Source organism: Trachemys scripta, chromosome 7 (genome assembly GCF_013100865.1).
Source record: "Trachemys scripta elegans isolate TJP31775 chromosome 7, CAS_Tse_1.0, whole genome shotgun sequence".
In the NCBI taxonomy this organism is placed as follows: Eukaryota; Metazoa; Chordata; order Testudines; family Emydidae; genus Trachemys; species Trachemys scripta.
Genome location: NC_048304.1, coordinates 45,257,962 through 45,285,205, shown reverse-complemented (window position 1 = coordinate 45,285,205; position 27,244 = coordinate 45,257,962). Strand labels below are relative to the sequence as shown.

At 46.7% G+C, this 27,244-nt stretch overlaps 1 protein-coding gene across 2 annotated transcripts in view; it reads left to right on the top strand.

Moving 5' to 3' along the window:
• The window catches only part of TWF2 (twinfilin actin binding protein 2), a 73,703-nt gene that overhangs the window by 13,018 nt on the left and 33,441 nt on the right, over positions 1-27,244 (top strand). For both annotated transcript variants that reach the window (XM_034777455.1, XM_034777454.1), the window contains exon 2: positions 13,990-14,067. In XM_034777455.1, the coding sequence (XP_034633346.1) occupies positions 13,990-14,067 (78 nt within the window). The remainder of the gene's footprint in view (positions 1-13,989; positions 14,068-27,244) is intronic.

The window sequence follows — 27,244 nt, the reverse complement described above, 5'->3', positions numbered from 1 at the left end:
ATGAGGATGCAGGCTAAATCACTCCAGTGCTGCTTGTCCTCCAGTGCCCTCCCACAATTCCCTGTGTGTGCCTAGAAGGATAGACAATTCTCTAGGGTGACCATATTTCCCAAGGAGAAAACAGGACACCCCGAGCCACTTGCCCGAGGGGTCTCCCCCTCAATGCTGTTGTCGGTCGCTGGAACCAAGCCCCCTCTTCTCCTTCCCCCCGCGGTAGGCTGTTGCCCCTTGCAGGAACCCTACGCCACCTCGACCCACCCACACCTGTGAGGCTGTTGCCCAGTCCCTGGAACCCTGTGGGGCCCCTACAGGAGGCTGTTGCTTGGTTGCTGAACCTCTGCGGGGCCCCCGCATGCTGGAACACTGCTTCCTGTCCCCCCATCCCTCTGCAACGGACTGGCATCTCCACTCACCCCCTCCAAACCACACCCCACTTTTTTGACAAAAGTGAACATTTGTCCTGTTTGCTCTTGCCAACTGAGCAAGTCAGTAAGAGCAAATGGGACAAATGACTCTTTTTGGGGGAAAAAAAGTTGGGATTGCTGGGACTGGGCTTAAAAAAGGGACTGTCCCAGCCAAAATGGGATGTATGGTCACCCTACAGTTCTCACACAGTTCACGGTGAAAAAAATCAGAGTGGCTTGGCATACTGCAACTCACAACCTCATGGGATATAGCCTCAGCTGTCCTAGTGACACACACAGATGAGTGCAGCAGCCATGAGGATACAGTAACTTGGATAAGCCTCAGCAGTGTGGCTAGGCTAACTGGTCTTGAGACCTGGCTGCCAGTTACTCGAGTTTATTCTGCAGTGAAGACCTATCCAAGGGGAAATACAAAATGCAATGATATCTCACCAAGGAAGGGGACCAAAGCAAAGAGCATAGATGGATTTCCTTTTAGGAAAGGAGAGGAGTATGGGATATGGTGGAAAGTGGGGGGACTGGGTTCAGTGTAACAAAAATCAGGCAGGTAAGTTGGGGCTGACAAACCTTACATTTCTAAAACCTCTTGTGGTAGATCAGTTTGTGCAAATACATGCAGTTTCCTGTTCCATGTACAGCTGAGCAGTCAGTAGCTTTGGAATGTTTTCACTCTTTGCTGCATGTGGTCTCCATATGGGAATGGCTGTCAAAGGCATGTCTACATTACAATCTTAAATTGACCTATAGCTACCGCAGTAATTGTGCTGATAACACCCTGACAACCCAACAGCTGCTTCCATTCTTGATCCTGTACACTGGGAGTGCTCACAGTTGAGACACCAAACAGCATATTGGCACTTTGCTAGGACCCTGTGGCTGGCATATAATTTGCATATATATTTACATAACTGTGGATTAGAGAGAAGAGACCTCCTCCCCCCGCCCCCTGAGGGTCTCAGAACCCACGCTCCAGCCTGAGCTCGAATGTCTACACCGGAAGTTTTATAGGCCTGCAGCCCAAGCCCTGTGAGCCTGAGTCAGCTGGCCCAGCCACAGTCATGCCTTATTGCAGTGTAAACATACCCTGGAAAAGATGTGGTACAAGACTTAATTTGTCTTCAGTGCATTGTGTTGCCTCTTGTCCTTCCAGGCCCTGTTTCTCCAGCAGCATGGGAGCAGTGTATCTGGCCCCGAACTCAGGGATTGTGAATGTGAAATGAAAGCAGCTGCCTGGAGTCACTCTAATGTGAGGATTATGTCCAGTAAATGAAAGATTGATGGCCGGAGGCTTAAGTTACCTGTCAGAGGACAGAGTGACTCGACGCATTCAGAAAGGCATCCATTTCAGGGAGCATGTATTATTGATCCAGAAGCATTGAGCTGTCACTGGGACAGGGGTTGATGGTGAAGCTTGCACAAACAAAATCGAGCTCCCTTTCTCTCCAGTAAGCATATGTGTGAGAGAAGACTGAGTCTAGAAGGAATGTAACCAGAGTTGGGCAGGGAGCTTGTACTTTACTGGTACATGCGACTGGGAAATTTTGGGAATTTAACATGTTTGCTCTTCTTGGAGTGCTGAGCTCTGGGCACCAATCTACCTGTTTGCCATGGGGCTCGGGTGTGGGTCTGGGGACACCTGGACCTGTGTCCTCCTCTGAAGGGGCACATAGTGACTTGGGGCATCTTCATATCAGTGAGTGTCCCCACTTGGTGGTGGGGTGAACATTGGGCATGGCCTATGCTTCAACATGTATTCCTACTATGGTAATACAGGCATTTCTAAGTAGTCCGCATCACTCTGGTACCGGTTACACTGGGAGACTGGTCTGTTGTCATGGAAATGAGGGTGTCATAAATGAGAGATTATATCTTTACCATCAAGTAGGTTAGGTGAATTGTGAGGGAGGAACGTGTTTCCAAGCACAGATACCTAATGAACAGAGTAAATGGCATCTAAGTGGACTGATGAACAAAGCCTTGGTAGCCTATATAAGAGGGAACCAGTCTATGAAAGGGTTCCTTTGGTATTAAATGATAGAGGGAAGGTGTATCAGCTTCTGGGAAAAGGATTCTGTGTTGTAGGTGCAGCTTTCCCCTTACTGAGCAATTATTTGTTCTCTTTATTCTTAACCATCCAATGGGTCTGGGTGGCAAACTAGATACAAATGGAGCTGGTCATGGCCTCTAATCCTCCCTGGAATGTAGTTCAGCCTGTGATCAGTGCAAAATGAGGGAGTTGTGTCTCTCTCTGCTCTGAGTGGAACAAGCTTGCCTTCTGTCTGCACTTGGTCTAATAAGCATCTCACCCATGGAACCCTCAGGTAGCCGGAGGTCTGGGGCTTTCACTTTTGTGTTCTTGTAGTAGGACACTCTAGCCAATCGCAGTGTCTCTAGCTCTAAAGTCTCCAGGTGGATTATGCCTTGGCGCCTGCATTCTGAGGCAGTGAGACCTTCTGCCCACTCCAAGGATATGTCTACACTGTAGCTGGGAGGTGTGATTCCCAGCCTGGATAGACAGACTTGCGCTAGCTCAATAGCAGTGTGTACATTGTGGCATGGGCAGCAGCTTGGGCTAGCCACTTGAGCTTAGACCCAGGGAGTCAGGCAGGCTAACCCGAGCCATTATCTATACTGCAACGTCCACACTGCTATTTTTGGCACACTAGCTGGAGCAGAGCTGAGCTAGCTTGAGTCTGTCTATCCATGATGGGAATCACACTTCCCAGTGTAGACATACTCCTACAGGCTGAGTTACCCTTTCATCAAGGCTCGGTGTGCTCTGATGTCATTCTCTGGTTAGTGCAAACATGTTGTATGTTCTTCTGACTACATTCGGTGTGTGTTAGTGCTCAGACTGGAACATGGGTTGTCTAGAAGGCTTTTGAAAAACAGCCTTTTTGCCCAGCTTCTAATGGCTGCAAATAGATTTGCCAGAGGTACCTCCTGGGAATCTGTGTTGTGCATTTTACTTGTAGCCCTCTGTCCCTTAGGCTCTTCTGTCTGGCCCCTGTTCTTGTAGCGGCCCTTCATTAGAAGCATTCAGGCCCATGGCTCTGGTTCCAGTTTCACCTCAAGCTTCTCAGTTTAGTATTACTGTCTGGAAATGGCTGCCCTGTTTGCTCGCTGATTGGTCCTTATTAATTCAGTCATGGCCTCTCATAAAAAGAAACACCTGCTGTCGAGACCAGAGACAAGTGACATAAGAACATAAGAACGTCCGTACTGGGTCAGACCAAAGGTCCATCTAGCTCAGTATTCTGTCTTCTGACAGTGGCCAGTGGCAGGTGCCCCAGAGGGAATGAACAGAACAGGTAATCATCAAGTGATCCATCCCGTCGCCCATTCCCAGCTTCTGGCAAACAGAGGCTAGAGACACCATCCCTGCCTAATAGCCATTGATGGACCTATCCTCCATGAATTTATCTAGTTCTTTTTTGAACCCTGTTATAGTCTTGGCCTTCACAACATCCTCTGGCAAAGAGTTCCACAGGTTGACTGTGTGTTGTGTGAAAAAATACTTCCTTTTGTTTGTTTTTAAATCTGCTGCCTATTAATTTTATTTGGTGGCCCCTAATTCTTGTGTTATGAGAAGGAATAAATAACATATCCTTATTTACTTTTTCTGCACCAGTCATGATTTTGTCTATCATGTCTCCACTTAGTCGCCTCTTTTCCAAGCTGAAAAGTCCCAGTCGTATTAATTTCTCCTCATATGACAGCCGTTCCATACCCCTAATCATTTTTGTTGCCCTTTTCTGAACCTTTTCCAATTTCAGTATATCTTTTTTGAGATTGGGCGACCACATCTGCACGCAGTATTCAAGATGTGGGCCTATCATGGATTTATAGAGGCAATATGATATTTTCTGTCTTCTTATCTATCCCTTTCTTAATAATTTCCAACATTCTGTTAGCTTTTTTGACTGCCGCTGCACATTGAGTGGATATTTTCAGAGAACTATCCACAATGACTCCAAGATCTTTCTTGAGTAGTAACAGCTAAATTAGACCCCATCATTTTATATGTATATTATAATTGTTTTCCAATGTGCATTTCTTTGCATTTATCAACATTGAATTTCATCTGCCATTTTGTTGTCCAGTCACCCAGTTTTGAGAGATCCTTTTGTAGCTCTTTGCAGTCTGCCTGGGACTTAACTATCTTGAGTAGTTTTGTATCATCTGCAAATTTTTCCACCTCACTGTTTACTCCCTTTTCCAGATCATTTATAAATATGTTAAATAGGAGTGGGCCCAGTACAGACCCCTGGAGGATACCACTATTTACCTCTCTCCATTCTGAAACTGACCATTTATTCCTAGGCTGTTTCTCCTATCTTTTAACCAGTTACCAGAACCTTCTCTCTTATCCCATGACTACTTACTTTGCTCAAGAGCCTTTGGTGAGGGACCTTGTCAAAGGCTTTATGAAAATCTAAATACACTGTATCCACTGTATCCCCCTTGTCCACATGCTTGTTGACCCCCCCTCAAAGAATTCTAGTAGATTGGTGAGGCATGATTTCCCTTTACAAAAAACATGTTGACTATTCCCCAACAAATTATGTTAATCTATGTGTCTGATAATTTTGTTCTTTACTATAGTTTTAACCAGTTTGCCCGGTACTGAAGTCAGGCTCACCGTCCTTTAATTGCCAGGGTCACCTCTGGAGCCGTTTTTAAAAATTGGCGTCACATTAGCTATCCTCCAGTCATTTGGTACAGAAACTGATTTAAATGATAGGTTACAGACCACAGTTAGTACTCCTGCAATTTCATAATTGAGTTGCTTCAGAACTCTTGGGTGAATACCATCTGGTCCTGGTGACTTATTACTGTTTAGTTTATCAGTTTGTTCCAGAACCTTCTCTAATGACACCTCAATCTGGGACAGTTCCTCAGATTTGTCACCTAAAAAGAATGGCTCAGGTTTGGGAATCTCCCTCACAGCCTCAGCCATGAAGACCGATGAATTTATTTAGTTTCTCCGCAATGGCCTTATCATCCTTGAGTGCTCCTTTAGCATCTCGATTGTCCAGTGGCCCCCCTGGTTGTTTAGCAGGCTTCTTGCTTCTGATATTTTTGCTATTACTTTTTGTGTCTTTGGTTAGCTGTTCCTCATATTCTTTTTTGGCCTTCCTAATTATATTTTTACACTTCATTTGCCGGAGTTTATGCTCCTTTCTATTTTCCTCACTAGGATTTAACTTCCACTTTTTAAAGGATGCCTTTCTGCCTCTCACTGCTTCTTTTACTTTGTGGTTTAGCCACGGTGACTCTCTTTTGGTTCTCTTACTGTGTTTTTTAATTTGGGGTATACATTTAAGTTGAGCCTCTATTATGCGGTCTTTAAAAAGTTTCCATGCAGCTTGCAAGGTTTTGGTGCTGTACCTTTTAATTTTTGTTTCACTAACCTCCTCATTTTTGTGTAGTTCCCCTTTCTGAAATTAAGTGCTACAGTGTTTGGCCACTGTGGTGTGTTCCCCACCACAGAGATGTTAAATTTAATTATATTATGGTCACTATTACCAAGCGGTCCAGCTATATTTACCTCTTGGACCTGATCCTATGCTCTACTTAAGACTAAATCAAGAATTGCCTCTCCTGTTGTGAGTTCCAGGACCAGCTGCTCCAAGAAGCAGTCATTTAAGGTGTCAAGAAACTTTCTTTGTATCCCATCCTGAAGTGATATGTACCCAGTCAATATGGGGATAGTTGAAATCCCCCATTATTATTGAGTGTTTTTATTGTAATAGCCTCTCTAATCTCCCTGAGCATTTCACAGTCACTATCACCATCTTGGTCAGGTGCTCAGTAATATATCCCTACTGCTATATTCTTATTATTCAAGTATGGAATTACTATCCATCTAGATTTTATGGTACAGTTTGGTTCATTTAAGATTTTTACTTCATTTGATTCTACGCTTTCTTTTACATGTAGTGCCACTCCCCCATCAGCACAACCTGTTCTGTCCTTCTGATACATTTTGTACCCTGGTATTACTGTGTTCCATTGATTATCTTCATTCCACCAACTATCTGTGGTGCCTATTATATCAATATTCTCATTTAATATGAGGCACTGTAGTTCACCCATCTTATTATTTAGAGCAGTCACTGCTCTGCACAAAGTTCATCAAGAACCTTGGGTGAATATGGTAATGTCCTAGCAGGTTTTCAGGAATGCTTTCTTAGTAGGGCCTTACCAAATTCATGGCCATGAAAAAATGCATCATGGACTGTGAAATCCGGTCCTGCCCCCTTAAATCCGGTCTTTTGTGTGGTTTTACCCTATACTATACAGATTTCATAGGGAAGACCAGTGTTTCTCAGATTGGGAGTCCTGACCCAAAAGGGAGTTGCAGGGGGTAGACAAAGTTATTTTAGGGGGGTTGTGGTATTGTCACCCTTACTTCTGCGCTGCCTTCAGAGCTGGGTGGCTGGAGAGCGGTGGCTGTTGGCCAGGCACGCAGCTCTGAAGGCAGCACCCTGCCAACAGCAGAACAGAAGTAAGGGTGGAAATATCATACCATGCCACCCTTACTTCTGCATTGCTGCTGGCAACGGCTCTGCCTTCAGAACTGGGCTCCTGTCCAGCAGCTACCACTCTCCAGCTGCCTAGCTCTGAAAGCAGCACTGCTGCCAGCAGCAGCACAAAAGTGATGGTAGCAGTACCGCAACCCCCCCCCCCTTACAATAACCTTGTGACACCCTCCCCCCTGACTCCTTTTTGGGTCAGGACCCCTACAATTGCAACACTGTGAAATTTCAGATTTAAATAGCTGAAATCATGAAATTTACAATTTTTAAAATCCTCTGACTGTGAATTTGGTAGGGCCCTACTTATTAGGGAGTGAGATTAGTGGGACAACCTCCAACACTTGTCAAGTTTTATTACAGGCTGCTAAGAGAAGTGGTCAAGTTCAGGTGCTCTGCGCTTATACTGAAAATGCCCTTAACTAACATTTTTCCTTTTCCCTCTGGTTTATTTGCTATTTGACCTTCCTCAGAGCCATGATGGGATTTTGAAAATTGCCCCAGTGATCTAGGAGCACAAATCCGTTGACTTGCAATGGGATTTGTGCTCCAAAGTCACTCTTGTGCTTTTGGAAAGCCCACCCACAGTTTTTACCAGGAAAATAATACTCTCTACTTTAAATGACTCTTTAAGTACCTGACCTGCAGCTAAATAGAATGGATAAATTCTGAGGGCTGTCAGTCAGCACCTTTTACCAACTGTAAGGTTTACTTAGGGTGAAGAATGAAGAAAAACCTGTTTATCTGCATTAGAGCTCTCCCAGTGTTTTCTATTCAGTGATTGGAGCTATATAAATACCTAAGCTAGACACTGTCTCTCTGCTTTACCAGTGTGATAGAAATTTGGGTCAGAAAAGACTTACTGAGGTGTTTTGTTCACTTTCATGGGTTCCAGTGAGTCCAACTGTATATAGCGGTTTTTTTTTTATCTCCTCCCTCCCTCCCTCCCCTCCCCCCCCCAAGGATCTTGTTGAGTGGTAGATTGCCACAAACAGGGCAGGAAGGAAATAGCCTGCTCAGGTATGGGAAAGGTGATACAAATATCAGAGGAAGCTCATGTGGTGAATATGTTAAAACTAGCTTGTCTCTGACAGCAGAGCTGGTGCTGGGATAGGTTGAAAGTGTGATCAGTCTTCTTGAAACAGAAAGAGCATCTTGCAGCTATGCAGAGCGCGTTTCCCGTTTCTTTGAGCAATTTTCTGGCTGCTTATAGCGTTCCTGTCTCCCCTAAGATGCCTTAATTTTAGGGGTCCCCTGCCCCCAGTCACACTGCCTGCATTGCTATTTCATCTCAATGGATCTTAATTATGGGGCTTTCCCCACCCAGTAACACACCCCAACCTGCAATCATTAAGTCTCTGGAGTTTATTTCAAATCCCTACATTTCTAAGGGGCTTATAACTGCTGTAATTCACAAAGTCCCAGCCTGATGGACAATTCTCTCCCATTTCCTCCAACTGGGAAGTGGAGGGAGAGAGAAGGTAGTGGCCTCTGAGAAATTTCTATTAATTAATCTGTGGCATCTGAAAACTGTCGCTGTTATGAATTTACATAAACAGTAACATCTTAATGCATTTTAGTGCTGTAGGCCTGTCCATGTAATTAGCATTTGCTTTAACAAGAGTTCTGCCTGTGGATTAGAGAGAAGAGAAGCCCTGGCATGTTTGACGGGCAGCTGCAAGGAAGATCTTGTACTAAGGGAGCTTTTCTGTGATTGTTTCATTTCCAAATGAGTTCTCAACCTCTTTCCATGTGTTCCCTTGTAAATGGTTCTCAGATGTGCCCCAGAATCCTTTGCACCAGTGTGACGGGTTGGATCACAGAAACCCCCTTGGGAGCTGCCACCCGATGTGCAAAGACTACCCCTGCTTCTGTTTTCCCTGCCAGCTCAGGACTCCAGCACCTGTCTTGCTGAGCCAGGCACTCCCGTCTGGCTCCAGACACAGACCCAGGATCTGAACCACTTGTCCCAAAGCTGCAAGTTTACCTGAAAACAGCTCACAGTAGTGTGCTTGTCCTTAGCACTCAGATGCCCAACTCCCAATGGGGTCTAAACCCAAATAAATCCATTTTACCCTCCATAAAGCTTATGCAGAGCAAACTCATAAATTGTTCGCCCTCTATAACACTGATAGAGAGATATGCACAGTTGTTTGCTCCCCCAGGTATTAATACATACTCTGAGTAAGTTACTAAATAAAAAGTGATTTTATTAAATACAGAAAATAGGATTTAAGTGGTTCTAAGTAGTAAGAGACAGAACAAAGTAAGTCACCAAGCAAAATAAAATAAAATGTGCAAATCTATGTCTAATCAAACTAAATACAGATAATCTCACCCTCAGAGATGCTTCGGTAAGTTTTTTCTCAGACTGGACACCTTCCAGGCCTGGGCACAATTCTTTCCCCTGGTACAGCTCTTGTTGCAGCTCAGGTGATAGCTAGGGGATTCTTCATGATGGCTCCTCTCTCCCCTTGTTCTCTTCCACCCCTTTATGTATCTTTTGCATAAGGCGGGAACCCTTTGTCCCTCTGGGTTTCCACCCCCCCTCACTGGAAAAGCACCAGGTTAAAGATGGATTCCAGTTCAGGTGACATGATCACATGTCACTGCAAGACTTCATTACTCACTTGCCAGCACACACACATACAGGAAGACTCACAGGTAAATACAGCCATCTGCAGACAATGGGAGTCATCAAGATTCCAGACCATCCTTAATGGCCCACACTTTACATAATTACAATAGGCCCTCAGAGTTTGTTTTATATTTCTAGTTTTAGATACAAGAGTGGTACATTTCTACAAATAGGATGATCACACTCAGTAGATTATGCGCTTTGTAATGATACCTTACAAGAGACCTTTTGCATGAAGCATATCCCAGTTACATTATATTCACTTATATTTTTATAAAACCATGTAGACTGCACAACGTCACAACCAGTTCCCACTGCACTTCAAAAGCGGTGCCTTGCCCGTGATGTTTCAGAAGAAGCCCTGTGGGAATAGTGTTTCCACGGTAAAACCCAGGTGTCTGATGTTCCTGTTCACATCACAGGAGTAAGTGGAAGAGATATGGCCCCCAGTGGAAGGGAATTGAAGCCAGCACTCAGCATGACCAGCAGCCTTTCAGTGCAGCTCTTTGCTAACAAGTGAGATTGTGACAGCTTCCTTTGTAATGCTACTTACCTGTGGATATTGAAGCATTTGTTGGCCACCTCTGCAGATGCCTTGCAAGTCCCTTTGTTACAAAGTTTGATTTAAAATCTGTCTTTGGCAACGAGGTTTGTAACGAGCATTTGCAGTGTGACCCTGGAAGAGGAGGGGAAAATTTGGTCTTGACAAATCAAAGTATTGATATCGAGGTGGCTCATGAGGTACAAAATGGAGATTAACCAGCACAGAAGAATCAGATAATTGACACTTACAGCACTGGTGTGTTCTAGGCTAACTGCCAAGGAAATCCTTAGAAATGTGTTTGTGCACAGCATCCAAATCACCAAACAGGATGCACTTGAGTAATATAGACACTAATTGGGCTGCTTGAAAGGGCTGTCCATTGCAAGGACTGTGATGTACCTCTCACGTTAGTTATGGAGTATATCTTCAGTGAAGAGGGGTGGGAGGAAGAAATTAAAGGCCCTTCCCAATATTGGTGGAGATACCGTAGGCACTTGGCTGAAAGGTGAGCTCGAGAGATCTTTGCGTGTCCCTGAGAGAGGAAACAAGTCCTCCCCAGCTAGAACCGTTGTTGTCGCTGCCGATTCCCAGTGGTTTGAAGACTTCATTCGAGGGAGATCCTTGTCCCTGGAAGTGTGGAGGGAAAGAGCATGTGCTCCACATCGTAATCAAGCAGTCTGGACCTGTGCTATAAAATACAGGGCTGGGCTTGTGACCATCTGGCTGGCATGTTTAGTGAAAGATTAAGCCAGGGAAGACCAGATGGTGCTTTAAAAGGCCTGATGCTTGGAACAGTAGTGGCCTTTCCTTCCATCTCCCACTCTCGTCCAAAATATCCCTCTTTCCGTTTGGTCCCATTTCTGAGACACAGCACCCTCAAAAAAGCCTGGAAACACTGCAGAGGTGTTGGGCCAGACTTTGCAGACATCCAGTTTGCATGTCGCTCAGGTTTTATAAGTGCCTCTGAGGTTAACTCTGTGGAGTTCAAGAGAAGCTGCCTTTGCAGTTCTGACCCTGGGCTGTAAGAAAGCAGAGCAAAGCAGAGTGGTCAGTCTCTCTAATGCAGACAAGTAAGCCTTGTAGGCACTTCCTGTGATTGGTGACAAATGAAACCTCAGCTGGAACAGAAGTCCAGAAAAGTCAATATTATTTGAACTTAAAGTAACCTCTTCTTCCTTCCTCCTCCTCCTCCAGTCAAACTGAATGGGCTGGGAAAGGCAGCCTGTAACCGTGACTGTCCATTGACGTTCTGTATTAAAAATCCCATTGAGTCAGTCTAATGCTCCATTTGGCTGCAGGCTTTAGGACGTTGTTACATTTCTATATGTAAATATAATGGGCAGTCAGAGTTGGTGGTATTCCCTGGCCTTTTGTCAATCTGTCCCCAGTAAAATTGCAAACTCTAGGCTTGTATTAATACTTCATTAAGCTCCTTAGAATATGCCTACACTGCGCCAAAAAAAACAAACAAACACCCGGAAACACACACGGCAGCAAGTCTGGGCCCAGGCCAACTGACTCGGATTTGTGCTATGGGGATAAAAATAGCAGTGTAGATATTTCTGCTGGGGCTGGAGCCTGGGCTCTGGAGCCCGGTGTAGAGCTCTGGGTGGGTGCGTCTCATAGCCCGGGCTGCAGCCCCAGTGGGAATTTCTACAGTGCTGTTTTTAGCTCTGTAGCCTGGGCCTGAGTCAGTTGACCCAGGCTCTGAGGCTCAGAGACTCACTGCCCTGGTTTGTGGTGTGTTTTGCAGTATTGAGGTACCCTTTGATCCCGGCTACCCATCTAGCATGTCTTATCTCTCCACAGAGCAGCCAGGTTCCCTCTGTGCACTAGGGATGACTGGCCACATGCAGTAGTGATGTGATACTGGCCAGGTTACTGCTGTATGGTGCACTTCCTGTTCTAACCCAAGTCTTTCCCCTCTCTGAATATTTATGGTGGCTTCTTTACCTGGAAACCAACATGTAGCATTTCAAAGGCCAGCAGAAAACCATTGTGTTGGAGGTAGTCTGGGGTGCTGTCTGCTGGAAATGCTTTCTTGCAGGTTAGATGTAACTAAAGCTCTGATTGCTCATTTTTATTAAGATATCAAGCAAGAATAGGGATGCCAGCCCCAGATTATTAGCTTAAATACTAGTTCTGGTCATAACTGGGCTTGGACTCTTCTCCACTTCCTGCCCTAAGCTGCTGTTGCAAGTGTTGCTGGATGCTGTTAAACAGCTGGTGAGTTTAACTCAGAGATGGTTTCCTCTCTGTGAGGCCTGGGGTGGAGCGATTCCTTTGTATGTTTGAGAGCATATAAAGTGCAGATCCTCTGGGATGAATGACTGGGGTTGTCTGCTAGCCTCCCTAGGAATTTGATTCTAACTAGATAAGTATCCACAGTCACCGGTGAACTTGGTTGGTGGGAGAAAGGGAAGACATCCTAGGAATTCATCACGTGATCCATGCCCTGTCACCCAATCCCAGCTTCTAGCAAACAGAGGCTAGGGACACCAGGGCCGGCTTTAAGCCGATTCGGCCGATTCCCCGGAATGGGGCCCCGCGCCTAAGAGGGCCCCGCAACGTCTGGGACTGCTGGAGTAGCGGGGGGGAGAGGGAAGTCGCATCCTGCTTCTCCCCCCTCCCTCCAGCGCTTGCGCCGCCATACGGCTGATCAGCGCAAGCCTGGGAGGGAGGGGTGAGGAGGAAGAATGCGGTGTGCTTGGGGAAGAGGTGGGGCCAGGGTGGGGATTTGGGGAGGGATCCAATGGGGCAGTGAGGGGGCGGGGCTGGGGCAGGGCCAGGGCAGGGATTTGGGGAGGGATCCAATGGGGCAGGGAGGGGGTGGAGTCGGGGCGGGGGGGCGCGAGACAATTCGCGTCCTGGCATGGGGCTCGCACCTGCTAAAGCCGGCCCTGAGGGACACCATTCCTGCCCATCCTGGCTAATAGGTCCATCAATGGCTATCTTCCATGAATCTATCTAGCTCCCTTTTGAACCCTGTTATAGTATTGGCCTTCACAACACTCTCTGGTAAGGAGTTCCAGAGATTGACAGTGCGTTGCATGAAAAAATACTTTCTTGTGTTTGTTTTAAACCTGCTACCTATTAATTAGGTCAAACTGGCCTGCATTATTCTCTTATAACCAAAGCTACTCAGGCCCTGGGGGAAAGCCTAACACACAAACAGGTCTCCGTTCTGCAGAATCTGAGTCCTCAGTTCCCAAGGTTTATCACAGCTCATCCTTGAGGGGTCACGGTGGGACAAGCAGAGAGTGAAATTCAAAGTGGCTACAGTTCCGATTCCTATAACATTCTGGCAGCTTCTGTGTTATGCAGCCTTCCTGCTGGAGGTCACACGCTCCATACAGCATCCAAAGCAAAACGTAACCAAGGCAAGTGTCTGAACACAACAGAGCTGCCTCTGCCCATCATCACACCTTCCAGCCGCCCTCCTCCCCTGCCCCACATGCAAACTGGAATACGCTGCACACTTAATAAACTGACACTTGAGCCTGCACTCCCTGCTCCAGCCAAACTATCATCTAAATTTGGGCGATTATGTTCACCCAGTCCAAGTATCAAGTTCTCTGGATCACATGTGCTCCCAGCCAGTATTTAACTCTGAAACCTCTGAGAAACAGGACTTCGTATCCTCCACAGTGTAGATCACACAGCAAGTGAAATCAGCTGCTTTGTTTTTATACTGTCCATTTTTACCATCAGGGATTTTTTACTCTCTCCCATTTAGTTCTTTTTTAGTTTTTGTCCCCTCCTCCCTCCCCCTTACTTGGTTTGAAGAGCAGAATAATATTTGGTTTGTCTACTAAGTGATCACGATGTTTCTGGTTCTTTTAGCCACCCCAGAGTTAAAGGACTTTTTTGCCAAGGCCCGGAATGGCTCGGTTCGTCTCATCAAAGTCGTCATTGAGGATGGTAAGTTCTATTTAATTCCATTTCTTTGCGCTGCCTTGTTTCCCTCCCTTGTCAACATCTTTTCTCCATGGCTGTGGCTGATCCTGCTATAACGGAGAAGACCTTGCTGCTGCCGATGGAAAATCCTGCTAGGGGCTCCTGGAATGCGGCTGCTCAGAATAGACTGCCGGGTGCGCAGTGTGGAGTGAATACAGCTGACATTTTAAAGGAGCAGAATTCTGATGCCTTTTATTTTCTTCAGTGGTATCTCTATGGGACCCATTGTGAACCACTTGTTTCCATTGGGGAGCAGTCACTTGTGCAGGCAGCCGGTAACTGCTTCGCAGTGGCAGTAAGGGGTTCACAGTCAGTCTGCCCTGATGCAGTGCTGGTATCTGCTTTGCTGTTCTCTGTCAGGTCTCTTGGATGTTGCGGCTGCGTCCTGACAATATGGCTTTGCTGGTGTAGACTGTTCTGTTTTCCTGGGGCTGTTTGCCAACTGCCCTTGAAAGAATCCTACAGGACGGAGACCACCCCCTCCCCCCCCCCCCCCTCACTGGGTGATGGGTGCTATAGAAACATCCAAGAGCAGGATAATCGCCCCAGATGCTGCAGGAATACTTGTAAATGGCAGTGCTTTGGACCGTTAGTGTAGCCTTTTTCAATGAGGCGGTGAGTGGGTATAGGATTGTTCCCAGTCTGGGAGTTTGTTCCTTATTCTGGTGCTTGAGCTTTCCCTCAGCAGTCTCTTTAGTGTAGGTGTGCCTTTAGTCTCTAGAGAGCTTACAGCAGCAGACCTGCATCAATGCAGTGGCGCCGTGGTAAGCTCTTGAATGTAGCCATTCTAAGCCAGTGGGAGAGAGCACACCTGTCAGCTTAAGTACTCCAGCCCCCCGCCAGTGGCAGTAGCTATGTCGATGGGAGGCACTCTCCCGCCTACATAGCGGTGTCCATACTGGTGCTTACATTGGTGTAACTTATGTCACTTGGGGGTGATTCACTCACTCACACACACACACACACACGCGCTGTAGTGTAGACATAGCCTCAGAAGAGCAACATCCCGGAGGGCTTGTTTACACTTAGCTGTGCCACTTTCGCGCATGCTGAAGACGCTGCCTGTGCTGAAGGGAGAGCTTCCCGAGAGGCGGCAGCTCAGTTGCTGGGAGAAGCCCTCCCGACATAGCGCTATCTGCGCTGGAGTTCGGTTGGTATAACTGCCTTGTTCACACCCCTGAGCGGCATCTTTATACCAACACATATTTGTAGCGTGGACCAGGGCCGAGTCAGCCAAATGGCTGCTTTCTCCTTCCATTATCTGACAGCAGCATAGGATAGAGTGAGCAAAACTCCAGAGCCAGATCCTCCGCTAGTGTAAACGGGCTCAGCTTCACTTAGTCAGTGGAGGACTGCGACTTACAGCTGCTTGGGAGCTGGCCCCAGATGTAGAGAGAGTAAGTGAAGGTGTTCACTCGGACCAGATCCTAGACTGCATTTCTTCCTGTCGCAGTGTGTTTTATGGCTTTCATATCCCCAGTTTCTTGTGCTTTAGGATTTTTTCCAGTTCCTGTTCTTTCTATTTTGGGTTAAAATTGAGTGGAGCAAATCAATCTGTGGCATGTTTTGGGCTATCAAGAGGTAACTTTCGGTAGCTCACATTTATCAAATAAATAAATGGAACAAGGTGTTGATTTGCCTGTTAACTTATTACAGAACCTTTTTGGTAGGTTTTCCATAGCCCTAACTGCAATATGTCCCAGAGCAGGCTACATTACTGATTAGCTGACCATTGTAAAACCTGCACTGCAGATGTTAATAGGTGCCAGCCCATTAGCTGCTTGCTAGGGCAGAAGGGCTCAGGGCACGTTTCTCTTTGTGGGTGACGGGCAGGCTTGTCTTTGGCTCCATCAGGTGGAGACTTCAGAAATCAGCTGGCGAAAGATGTTGTCTGTTTATCCTGTAATAGAATACAGCAGCATGCATTGTATCTATGTTCTCTTCTGGCCAGTGCTTTGTATGCTTGATCCCTCAGCATCGCAAGGGTTTGTTCTCTGCAGTACTGCCAGAGCATGTGGAAATGCATGAAATCTGCACTGTAGCTCTCAATGAATTTGTGGGGGGTAAACGTTAGCGATGGATTCTGTGTCCCACCTCAGCCCCTACATACTTCTCGATCTGCACAGAGGGGCTGAAAAGGAGCTGCGACTGGCTCCTGTGATGTGCACACTGCAGAGGGCCACTAAAAACAGCCCTATGCTGTCCTCTGTGCAGACCCTAGCATAAGGGGATGTGCAGGGGGCAGGAGAGAGCCTGCACATAGCTCTTGGTGCTATATGAGTTGTGCTGCATAAGTTAGAGCAGCTAGGGTGTACTCAGACTCGCACAAGGGCTACTTCCTCCCCCACATCAGAACCTAAGACCCGTAAAGCCATCTCTGCACCCCCACCCGTGTGCTGAGGCCTTTGCTGGGGTACCAGGCGGAGGTGCTGCACAGAGTTGGACCCGGAGTGCATAATAGGAAACTGACTAGTTATTGCTACCCATGGAGCAGGAGGTGTAATGAATTTACGACCAATCAGCTCTGTTTTGCTTCCTCTTGCATAGATTATCATACCCAGATATACCAGGATGTTCCATCATCCCCTTCAACCTCTCCTATGTGAGTCAGTATCTCTCTCTGCTCGGTGTTAGTTTTGTATCCTTTCCATGCTGGATGAGGAACTAGTGCAAGTCATGCTGGTAATGTTGAGCAGATTCTGCTTGCTTCCGTGTGCCCTGGCATGTTGCAATACCCAGGGATTTTCCAGGTAGAGGCTGGACGTTAGGAATCACAGGAAGGACAGTCTTGTGACGAAACCACGGGTTGGAAGTCAGGCGTTCCAAGTTCTGTTCCCAGCTCTGTCACTGACTCACTGTAACCTTGGGCAGAGTCACTTGGGGCCTGATTTTCAGATGTTCTGATCATCGACCCCTTCAGAGTAATTAGTGGGAGCTGAGAGTTCTCAGCATCTTTGAAAATAAAGCTCTTAATCTCTCTGCGCTGCAATTTCCTCCTCTGTAACAAGGGATAATCCTTGCCTGGCTCACAGGGCTCTTGGTAAGATCAATTCAGTAAGGTTTATGCATAAGCAGGGTGCCCACTATTTCCCCTCAGTGCAGCTGATTCAGTGTTGGATTATTTGCAACTGGTGATCTCAGTGAGGATACATTCGTCACCACTCATGAGAGCCGTACTCATGTCGTCACTGCAGAGACTGAATGGGATATCTTCATCTGCATGACATGTTGCTGTAGAACTTGAGGACCCCATGGGGAACTGCATGGGAGGATTTAACTGTGAGCTCCCCTTATCTGCGGGGCAGGAGTTCTGGTTTTCCTGTATGAATCTTCCAATGATGATTTTTGTGGGGAACTGTGTATAGCCCAAGCTCCTGACAGTGGAGCGGGGAATAGGTGTAGACCATGGGACTTAGCATCTGATCAACAGAGATTGTGTAGAATTGCTAGCAGCTAACCTGGAATTATCATCAGTCCTTAAATTGTGTGTGGCTCTTGTAGTACAGCGGAGAAAATTGGCAAATGGCTTTTTACCCATCAGAAATGCCTGACCGTGTCTTAGCAGGATGGTCACAGGAAATGCAGAGACCTAGTTCACCAGTTTACTAGGAGTTGTTGTGCTAGAAGGTGAGTTGAGGGATAATAGCAGTTGGCTCTAGTGATGAATTTCACTGGATCAGAGCACAAAGCGGCAAGACCCACTGATGAAGGTATGATTGCTGCCAATTGAATCCTTCTAGTGAGCCAGTGCTCTGATACTGGGTTTGACTCTTGGGCTGAGGATAGCCTCTTCAGTTCTCTTAAGGAGTCAGAAAGGGGGAGCTCCTGCAATGAGGAAGGATGAGCTAGTGGTTGAGATGCTGGCCTGGGTCATGGGAGACCCAGATTGAATTACTGCTCTGCCACTGACTCCATTTGACCTTATGGCAAATCACTTCCTATGTCTGCCCATGTGGGGAACTGGGGCATAATGGGGTTAGCAGCACTGCGCTGCCTCACAGGGGACTCTTGAGGATAAAAAATTACTGGAGGCCTAGGATAAATAGGGTGGTCTTCGGTCTAGATTTTCCTTTTTTTAAAGTGATACCTACGAGATAACTGGAGGTCATATTCCAGTATTCTGCTTTCCCGTTCTGCATATGTAGGGAGAGCAGAATAGGAAGATCGAGATCTACTGTGTGGATCTGAGAGGAGAGTTGGGGCCCTAAATGGGAGTTGGCATAGGGGAATGGGGAAGGGAGGAGGCTGAGGATGGGGCGTTCCATCTTTGGTTGCAATACCATTCCAAGTGTGTCTGCATCAGGAATGGCAGCTCAGTTACCAGATTAGGGAGAAGGGAGCGTATTAGAAAACCAACCCATTGCTGTTCTGAGCACATCCAGTGCAATGACGCTTATTTAAAAATATTTATGCTCCGTTTGTATTTGGTTAGAAAGCTCAGCAAATGAGTAATGAAAGCAAGCACGTTCAGCTATTCTGTCATAGGCTGGCATTGCTAAAATGGCCTGAAATTTAATGGACATGTTAGCAGAGAAATGGATTGATATGGTGCCAGACTGACCCTGCCTGCCTGCATCCACCTCCTCTCTACCTAGCCGACCCTGAGGCTTGGCAGCTGTCAGTGCTATTCCCCAGCGAGGTGCTTTGTGCTGCGAAGTTAGAACTTTCCACTCGTTGTCTCTTTGAACTTGGGGTTGGCTATCATATCACGTTTGCTATTCTATGGGTTAGATTAGTAATTCTCAACCTATTTACTATTGTGGGCCACATATGCAGCTCTCTCTGTTATGTGGGCTGCATCCACACAATATATGTGCTACCTGTATGGTCCCGATGATGCCCCATGGGCCACAGCTGTGTGCTGATTAGGCCTCAACCAGCCTGTGGATTGAGAACCACTGGGCTAGATGGAAGATGCTGAGACACTTTCTGGTTTTATGAAAGTTAATTTTATTGCAAAGCATTTTTGTGTCATGCACTGCGGGTTCTGCTTGGATTGCTTCTAGGTGTTAGGCAGAGTGTGGATTTCTACCAAAGACTTACCCTGACACCGGCTGTCCTGTTCAGGGTATAATAATACTTGGTGTTTACCTGGCACTTCTCATCTTCAAGGAGTGTCCAGCACCATATGCAGTAGGTAGGTTTAAATTAGCCACTCACCACAGTAGCTCTGAGCACAGCAGTATTGGGTAACACTAGTAATGCCCCAAAGAGTCTCCACTCCCTACCTCTCGGACAGTTCTCTGCTTTTTCGGAAATGGGGAGTCTGAGGCAGAGAGGTTATGATTTGCCCAACGTCTGTGTCAGATCCAGGATTACAGTTTGGGAGTCCCTGCGTCCTGGGCCTTTGCTTGGAACACCAGGCAGGATGGCTCCAGAGGCTGTCATGAGACTAATGACTTCTCTTTATAGTGTTCTCCTGCCACTATTCTGAGGTCTGTCTGTCCTCCTGCAGACATCACTGCAGAACAGCCACCCAGCTCCGTAAGCAGGAGACTGAAGCTGTGGACCGTCTGCCTTTTAAGGTAATTAAAAGTGAAGCAGCCTGCTAATGGCTATTCTGTGAGCAAGCCTAAAAGGGGTCAGGAAGCAAAGCACTCTCCCAAATGTAAATAGCATGCTGTGTAATGGATTAGGCTTTCCGAAAAATCCTTAGCCTGTGCAAACCTCTCCCCAGTTGAGTCATGCAGTAGTTGGGGGTGGTTGGGGAGGCATCTTTATTTATTATTTCTCACATCTCCACAGACCCTGGGCTTTAAGCCTGGCACAGTTCAATTCCATCCCAGCTGCCTCTCCTATTCTTGTTCCATCTGCCTTCTAGCTCCATTGCAGTGCTTCTTGATCAAAGTTTTATCATTCCCCAGAGCCCGATCTGTTGGAAGTTGAAATCTTTCTGAATGTTGCACTGCTCCATTTGAACAGTCACTTGTGATGTATTTTAAGAGCTGTCACTGCAGAACTGGTAGGCCAAAATAACAGAATCCTTGTCACTAGAGACCAGCCGTAGCAAAATGACATGTCCAAGGAAGCAGGACTAGGAAAGGAAATCCGGGGATGAGCTTGTGTGTGAAGCAGTAGGGAGCATGTGAAGTTGAGAAGTGAGGGTTAGGGGGAGGGAAGCAAGTGGTGGTGAAGGCAGTGGCAAAGGGAGAACCCTCCTCTCCCCCCAGGGCAAACCCTTGCATGTTTTTTAAGGAAGCAAAGTTTCTCTTTTACTTGTGTCTCTAGAAGCACCATTTGGTACAGTCATGACTGTTAGTGGTCATTGAACACAGAACTCCAGTGCATGCTAAGAGTAGGAAAACTAGGAGGAAGCCAGCAAAATAGAGAGACTCCCGCTAGGTTTGAAATGACTGGGGGTCAGTCTCCTGTTTCTTTTTAGAATAGATACATCGACCGCAAAACCCACTTAGCTTTGAGATCAGACAAGCCTGTGACCCTGACAGAAATTCAAGCTAACTTTCAGTGTCTGCTCATGGATGTTCCTTGCTTCTTTGCCCATCCATGCTGGGCCTGGCAGAATGTTGTCTAGGGAGAAAAGAAGCAGATCTTCCAGCCTACTTGAGATCTGGACCTTGAGGTTCTGGACAAAAATGCTAAGGGATCCGGATCGTTTCAAACTCTGTGTTTGAAGTTGATTCTTAAGGAACTCTGAGTAGATCAGCATCGCCACAGAATGAACTGGAATGTGCGTGAGATCACAGGAGACCCAGCAAATGAGGCAAAGCAACTGTCAGCCACCCATGAATCCCAGCTGGAGGAATCCATTGTGACCTATTACTTTAGTCTTTGTGGGAGCACATGTCCCCCCCCCCCCCCGGTTTTATTTTTAAATACTTTGTCTATCCCTTTACCTGCCTGCCAGCCAGTGGGGCAGCATGTCACTGCTATCCCTGCTGAATTCTGTGCCTGTCCTCCCAAGGGTTAAAATGCTTAGCATCAGTTTCCCCCCCGTCCAAGATGCAAGTAATTCTGGCAAGAGGATGTATAGTGAGGCCTTAACTCTGAACTTATGCTGAGAGAGTCAAAGGTATTGCCTAAAGCTAAGTGGTTTGTTTCTCTCCATCCACAGCTACTGCAGTGCAGCTCTCTTGGCTGCAGACAGACTAGCTTGTGCTTGGTGACTTAGCCTGCGGTCTGTGTGCATATATGGGTTGAGGGAAATTTGTGATCAGCATTTAAGCACCCAGACTCTGTTCCTGGCCCCAGGAACAATGTGTGAGAGGAATGTGCTGTGCTGGAGTGGTGTGAGTCAGCGCCCAGTGATAGGGGGCAGAGCCACTGCTGCTCAGCTGTGTGTGCCTCTTGTAAAATGTTAACAAATGGCTGCTTAGGTTAGGACACCTGCAGAGATCTCTGCTCTGCCAGGGGGCATTGGTTGTTTCTCATGGTAATTGAGTGATGGGTTAATTTTCTATCTCTAATTCCTCTTGCTTCATGGAACCTGCTCGCCAGCGTCCAATGCAGGATTGCTCTCTAAGGCAGCCCCCTGCCTTCACTAGCAGGACCAAGTACTGATTTTTGCCCCAGTACTTGGTCCTGCTAGTGAAGGCAGGGGGCTGGACTTGATGACCTTTCAAGGTCCCTTCCAGTTCTATGAGATAGGTAAATCTCAATATTACCTAGAAATATTACCTAGATCATCTTGCTTATCCAGTCCAGTTTTAAATGTTACAAGCCACATAAAGAGACATCTGCCTGGTTTTCCCTGCAGGGCCCCAGATTTTCATTTCAACGTTCGAAATGTTTGTGTGAGTCACATGGCTCCAGTGATAGAAAGTGGGAATATATCCACTTGGGGGGGGGGGTGTTTAAAACTCAGTTCCTCAGTGGAAACAGGCTGATGTGTGCTGCTGGGGAAGCCTGGGGGGCCACCCTTTGTGTAGAGGAGAAATGGGAAGTGTATGATAAATGTGGGCTTACCATTAGGTAGAGCTGTTTAACTGCTTTGATCCAAATGGCCTTCTTGTGGTAGTAATAGGTGCTCTGTGTTCCCTGGGAGCAAACAGTGCTGTGGAGCATCACAGCGAATGCACTGAATGTTTGGAAGTGAAAAGGCAAAAGGAATGGTGAATGTACACATGACCAAAACCGTTCTTCTGCTTAGTCTTCAGCTGCACAGTTACTCTTCCGTTCACAGTACGCAGTTACTGGACAGAAAACCCCTCTGCTCTCTGAACTATGCATGTCTTGCTTGGGGCAGAAGCTGGCATTAATGGCACTGGGGGAAGAGTGAGTGTATTTCAGCTTTTTGACCCTAACAAATGTGCCGACAAGTGTCCTGGCTTTATTTTTTAATGCCATCAGGCTTTCACTGCTTCCCTGGGGTTTGCTGTCAACTCACGGGTTGCTTCTGTTGTCTGAGAAGTTTTTTCTGACCTTCACTTGCTCCACTGCCCTAGTCCCGTTTGGTTTCTTCCCTCCCATCTATAACGCGTTGTTTACGGAGGTGGGAACAGGGTATTCCACTGCTGTTTGGTATTTGTTAATAGTAGGGTTGCCAACCCTCTGGGATTGGCCTGGAGTCTCCCAGAATCTGCATGGCTTTCCTGGTGACTATTGAAAGCAATCCGGGAGATTTTAATAGGATATTTTAAGAAAATGACATTGTCATGTTGGGGGAAATGTCGTGGAATAGTTTTAGTCAGAGTTGGCAACCCTAGTTAATACCCATCTATTGGTTTCCATTTCTCCAGGCAAGGGTCTAGTAGTGAACATTGTACTGAGGGGATGAGATTCAAATCCTCTCTGTAAGAATCAGAGCAATTAATTGCCTGCCTTTGCCAAGCCATAGGCCCAGGGTGGAGTCACGTAGCCTTTAGCTCAATAGCAGAGCTTTTCTGCAGTTAGGGGTTGGAAGGAAGGAGATGGGGAGCTGCCAGTCTGGGAGGTAGAAGGAGCTATTTAAGTCTGAGGCGCAGTGAATCACAAAGTCATGCAGTGTTCCAGCCCTAAGAGTCTGCTCTCATTTTTTTTATCTAGTTTTGTGCCTCTCTCTTTAGATTGGAGCGATCTTAAGAGAAGAGGGCAGCTTTTAAAGCTGAGAAAGGAACAAGGCAAATCATCACATTAGTTACGGTAGCAATTGAAGGAAGCATAGTAAATAGTGAAAGATAAGTGATGCATCTGACTGCAGCAGTGGTAGAGACTCCAGCAGCAGCAGCAGCAGCAAAGGCAAACTGGCAAAGCAGAGACTGAAATTAGCATGAGCATCATTAAAACATCAAAGCAGAGAGAGAGCTCAGAGGAAACTGAGGTTTCTGCCAACAGTCACACCTATGGATTAATCTTATCAACTGTGCAGATACTTCTCAAATGCATCTCTCTGGCTACTTGCATGCTAAGCGACTCGATTTACATAACTATTTGTGACAATTGTGCAATGCACATTGGGTGGATGGTTGCATGTGCAGAGTTTAGAAAATCACACCTACTGTCGGTTATTTTGCAGAGAAATTAAAATGCTGCCCTAGCAGGCGATGATTTATTGTAGGCCATTTCAGGTTGATGAGTTAATCTCTCCTTTTCCTCCTAAAATACTTCACCAGAGCAACACCTGCAGAATAAACAGTTTAATAGTAACAGCAGTAGCTACTTGCTGACCAGTGACATAAGGATTGATACTTTTTTTTTTTTTAATACATTTCAGATCTTGTGCATCTCAGGCCTATATGCTGTGCTAGTTTGAAGCTAAAATACACCAAAGAAAATCATTTATTGGTTTGCCAGTTTTTCTTGTCTGTCTGTTTTGACAGCTTGTTTAAATGCTCGCTGGCAATTCCTAAAGGTGAGACAAGGATCAGGGACAGTGTGACTTCTGGATAGTTGGAAGTCGGCGCCATCTTGTTTGCCCCCAAAACTCATCCAGTAGAAACAAGGATTAATAAAAACAGAGAGTGAGATTTTTAGGAAATGCTCAGCATCCACGTAGCTCTGCTGCCCTAGAAGTCGATGGGAGTTTTACCATTGACTTCAATGGGAGCAGCGTTAGGCCAATGCTGAGCACTTTAGGGAATTGCACCTGAAATTACTTCTCTTATTGACACCTGCAATTGTGTATTGGTGAGATCAGGACGCCTAAGGAAATTGACTTGTAATGCACTGTTCTCCCTGACCAGATTTCCTGTGGTTTAGTTTCCTTTCAAGCCTGGAAACACCCATGTTTGTTTGACTGTTGCCTTGGAGGGTGTGGGAGCCCTGGGAATGGCTCCCTGTTAGCAGCTTCTTTAGGATTATGTGTCTGCTGCCTAAATACTTGGAGCTTCAGGCTAGTCTATGCTACATCTGTAACCAAACCAGGGAACTCAATTCCAATGCTGTTGTCCCCTGCCCGGTTACTAAATGGTGAAAGTAGATAGGACTGAGGTGTCCCTGGAATCAGACAGAAGTCCATCGTTAAGTCCTAGCCACTCTACAACTTCTAATCGTGTTCCTGCCTATTTGTACTTGCAGAGCCAACAGGGCCTCACTCGACTGATGGAGCTACCTGTCTGGAGAGCTGGTCTGCAAATTAAAGGGAAAAATTGCCCCATGCAACCCATTTTTCTGGCGAGAGAAAGGCAGACAAGGGATCCTAAATACTCAGCCCCCACCACAGCCCTCCGAATCCTGTGCTGCCCGGTGGGTGTCTGTCCCTTCACCTCTGCGAGTCTGGAGTTTGGAGGTGCCCCCTGTAACCCAAACGGCAGGTGCCTCTTGTCTGCTGTTACCATCCTGTAGGTAAGGGCAGGAGGTGTGACACAGAGGTGAAAGGACAAGGAGGGAGGGAGAAGGTTGGAACAAACAGCCAGTCAGCACCTGGCAGAGAAAGTTCTGTGACTGTCCAGAGGACCTTGCTTTGGCTGCTGCTTCTCCTACTGGCTGGGGTCTCTGGCCTCACTTCAGGTTCACTCACTGTCCAAACTGGCTGCACTCCTATGGATTTCAGTGGGCTCTTGATCAGGCTCTGTGACAGGACAGTCTTTAACCTGAGAGAGACATACAGCACACTGGCTAGCACTGGTGATCTTCTGTGTCTCATCTATTTTCATGTGCCCAAGTAGTTTTCTTGGTTGCTGTTATAGGGTATGAGTGCCATCAGTACTTGTGCTTGTTTACTTTGCCTGAGGCTATGGCCAGCTGCTGCTGGAAGAGAGCCCTCCATCTCATGGGGACCAAGGGATAGCCTGATCCTTTCCTTTTCAGCATTTTCAATCTCTCCATTCTCTTCCTGAGTTAATGCGGAATTTTTCAGAATATTTGGCGTCTCCTCCTGGAGCCAGCAGAAGTAGTCAAAGGGACACTGTCCAATTGAAAAAACACTTCCCAGCTGAAAGTTCTGTACCCAAGACTGCTATAACACAAAGGGATTCTTTGAGCTTGTACGTTTGACAGCTCTTTGCGTATCATTCATTTCACTGGTGATGCTCATTTGCGCTGTCTCTCCTGTGGTAGTACCATGACCTCGCTCTTGTGCGCTGCTCCGTGGGAATTCACAGGCATGCTGGACCCCAGTCGCTGTGAGAAGGGCTTCACCATCAACAGCTGCTGCAGAGCTGAAATGAAGGCGGTTGCAGGCAGGGATGTGCCCAGAGAGGATGTAGGGCCGTATTTGAGTATACTGACCTGCTTTCAGTCCCTTCCAAAGGAGCAGAAAGCCCCTTAGGATGTCTAAAAATGGAACTCGAAAAAATATTTAAAATTTCAGCACCCAAATGAGCCAAACCTGAATTTTTTTTAATGGACTAATTTCCATTGATTTGAAATTAGCAATGGCTCTCTGTCCTGTGCTTGCTTATGGTTTCCATTCCCTGCTGTATCGTCCTGGTAGCCTGACTTGGCATCCAGAATTGTTCTCCCCTTTATGTTAGGATCAGTATTAGTGTAACCAGTAAAATCCATCAGCTCCTGACGGGGTGGTGGGGTGCACTTGTGGGTTTTATTTCATTTGACTCCAAAATAGACAACACAATTATTAAGCAAACTCTCTTAAACAGAGAGAGCAATGCCTGTAAAACTTAAAGGGTGGGATCTTCTTCAACTCCAAACACTCCCTTCTCCTTCACCCAGCCCCCAGTCATCAGCACGCCACCTTTAAGGGCGATACAGGTGGATCTGGCAGTATGTTCTAATGCTTCCCTGATCCAGGTTCTAGCAGAGCAAGGGAAAGGAAACAAATTCCAAAGCCAGGACCCCTCTCTGAGAACGTCCTGCTGGACCCCTCTCCACTCCTGCTCCCCTCATTATTCGAGTTGGGGGGACCTGTGTTAACACAAGACCCTGGTTATCTGGGGATAGAGACAATTGCTCAAATAGATAGGTCTGCATGTGAAGCGTGATCCCTCTATCTAGTACTGTTGATAGTTGTGTACTTTGTAGCTATGGGGGAAAATGTACTTCAGAGACTTGAGATGTGATGTGTAAAGTGTGTGTGTGGGAGGGTCACTTCCAGAGACTCTGGATGTCTTAGCAGCACAGATGATTAGAGCGCGAAGGGATTGTTTGTGAGGAAGGAACCAAACGGTGTGGGTGCAGGATGAAGTGGGAACTGCACGTCTGTCAGTAGGACAAAGGGTGTTGACACCCAGGAGGGGTGTTGAGGTAGCTAGGGGGTAGCAGAATGAAATTAAGTGAAGGTTGAATATCGGCGAGGATATAATGGGGAGCTCTGCTGGACTGAGGAATAGTCTCCTGGAGGAGATGACGGGACTGGCCATTGTTTGTCATTCGCAATGAGGCTGGACAAAGCACTTGATGGTACATTGCTGTGGGGAACAATCCTGTGTTGACAGAAGGGGGTGGGTGAATGGATCGGTGCCCTAGTAGTTCTCCCTAGTCTGACTTCTTTATTGCTGTCTTGCAGTGTAGTGCCATTCCCCAGGGAAACGTTCAGCTCTCCTGAGATCTTCCCACTGATCTGCCAGCTGGGAACAAACAGGTAGAGTTGCGACTGCCTCAACTGCAGCGGAACAGATCACTGGTTTGTGTGTGTGTGCTTAATTCAGCTGTGGTGGAGAGTGGTTTGAGGATGTCCTGGTACCAGAGATGTGGATGATGAAGGTAAAGACTGAGGAACACGCATGCCTGCCCCCTGCAAGCAAAGGAAATTTGTGGGAATCTGCCAACCTGACCCTACAGATCACATGAACCCTGCTGGAAAAGT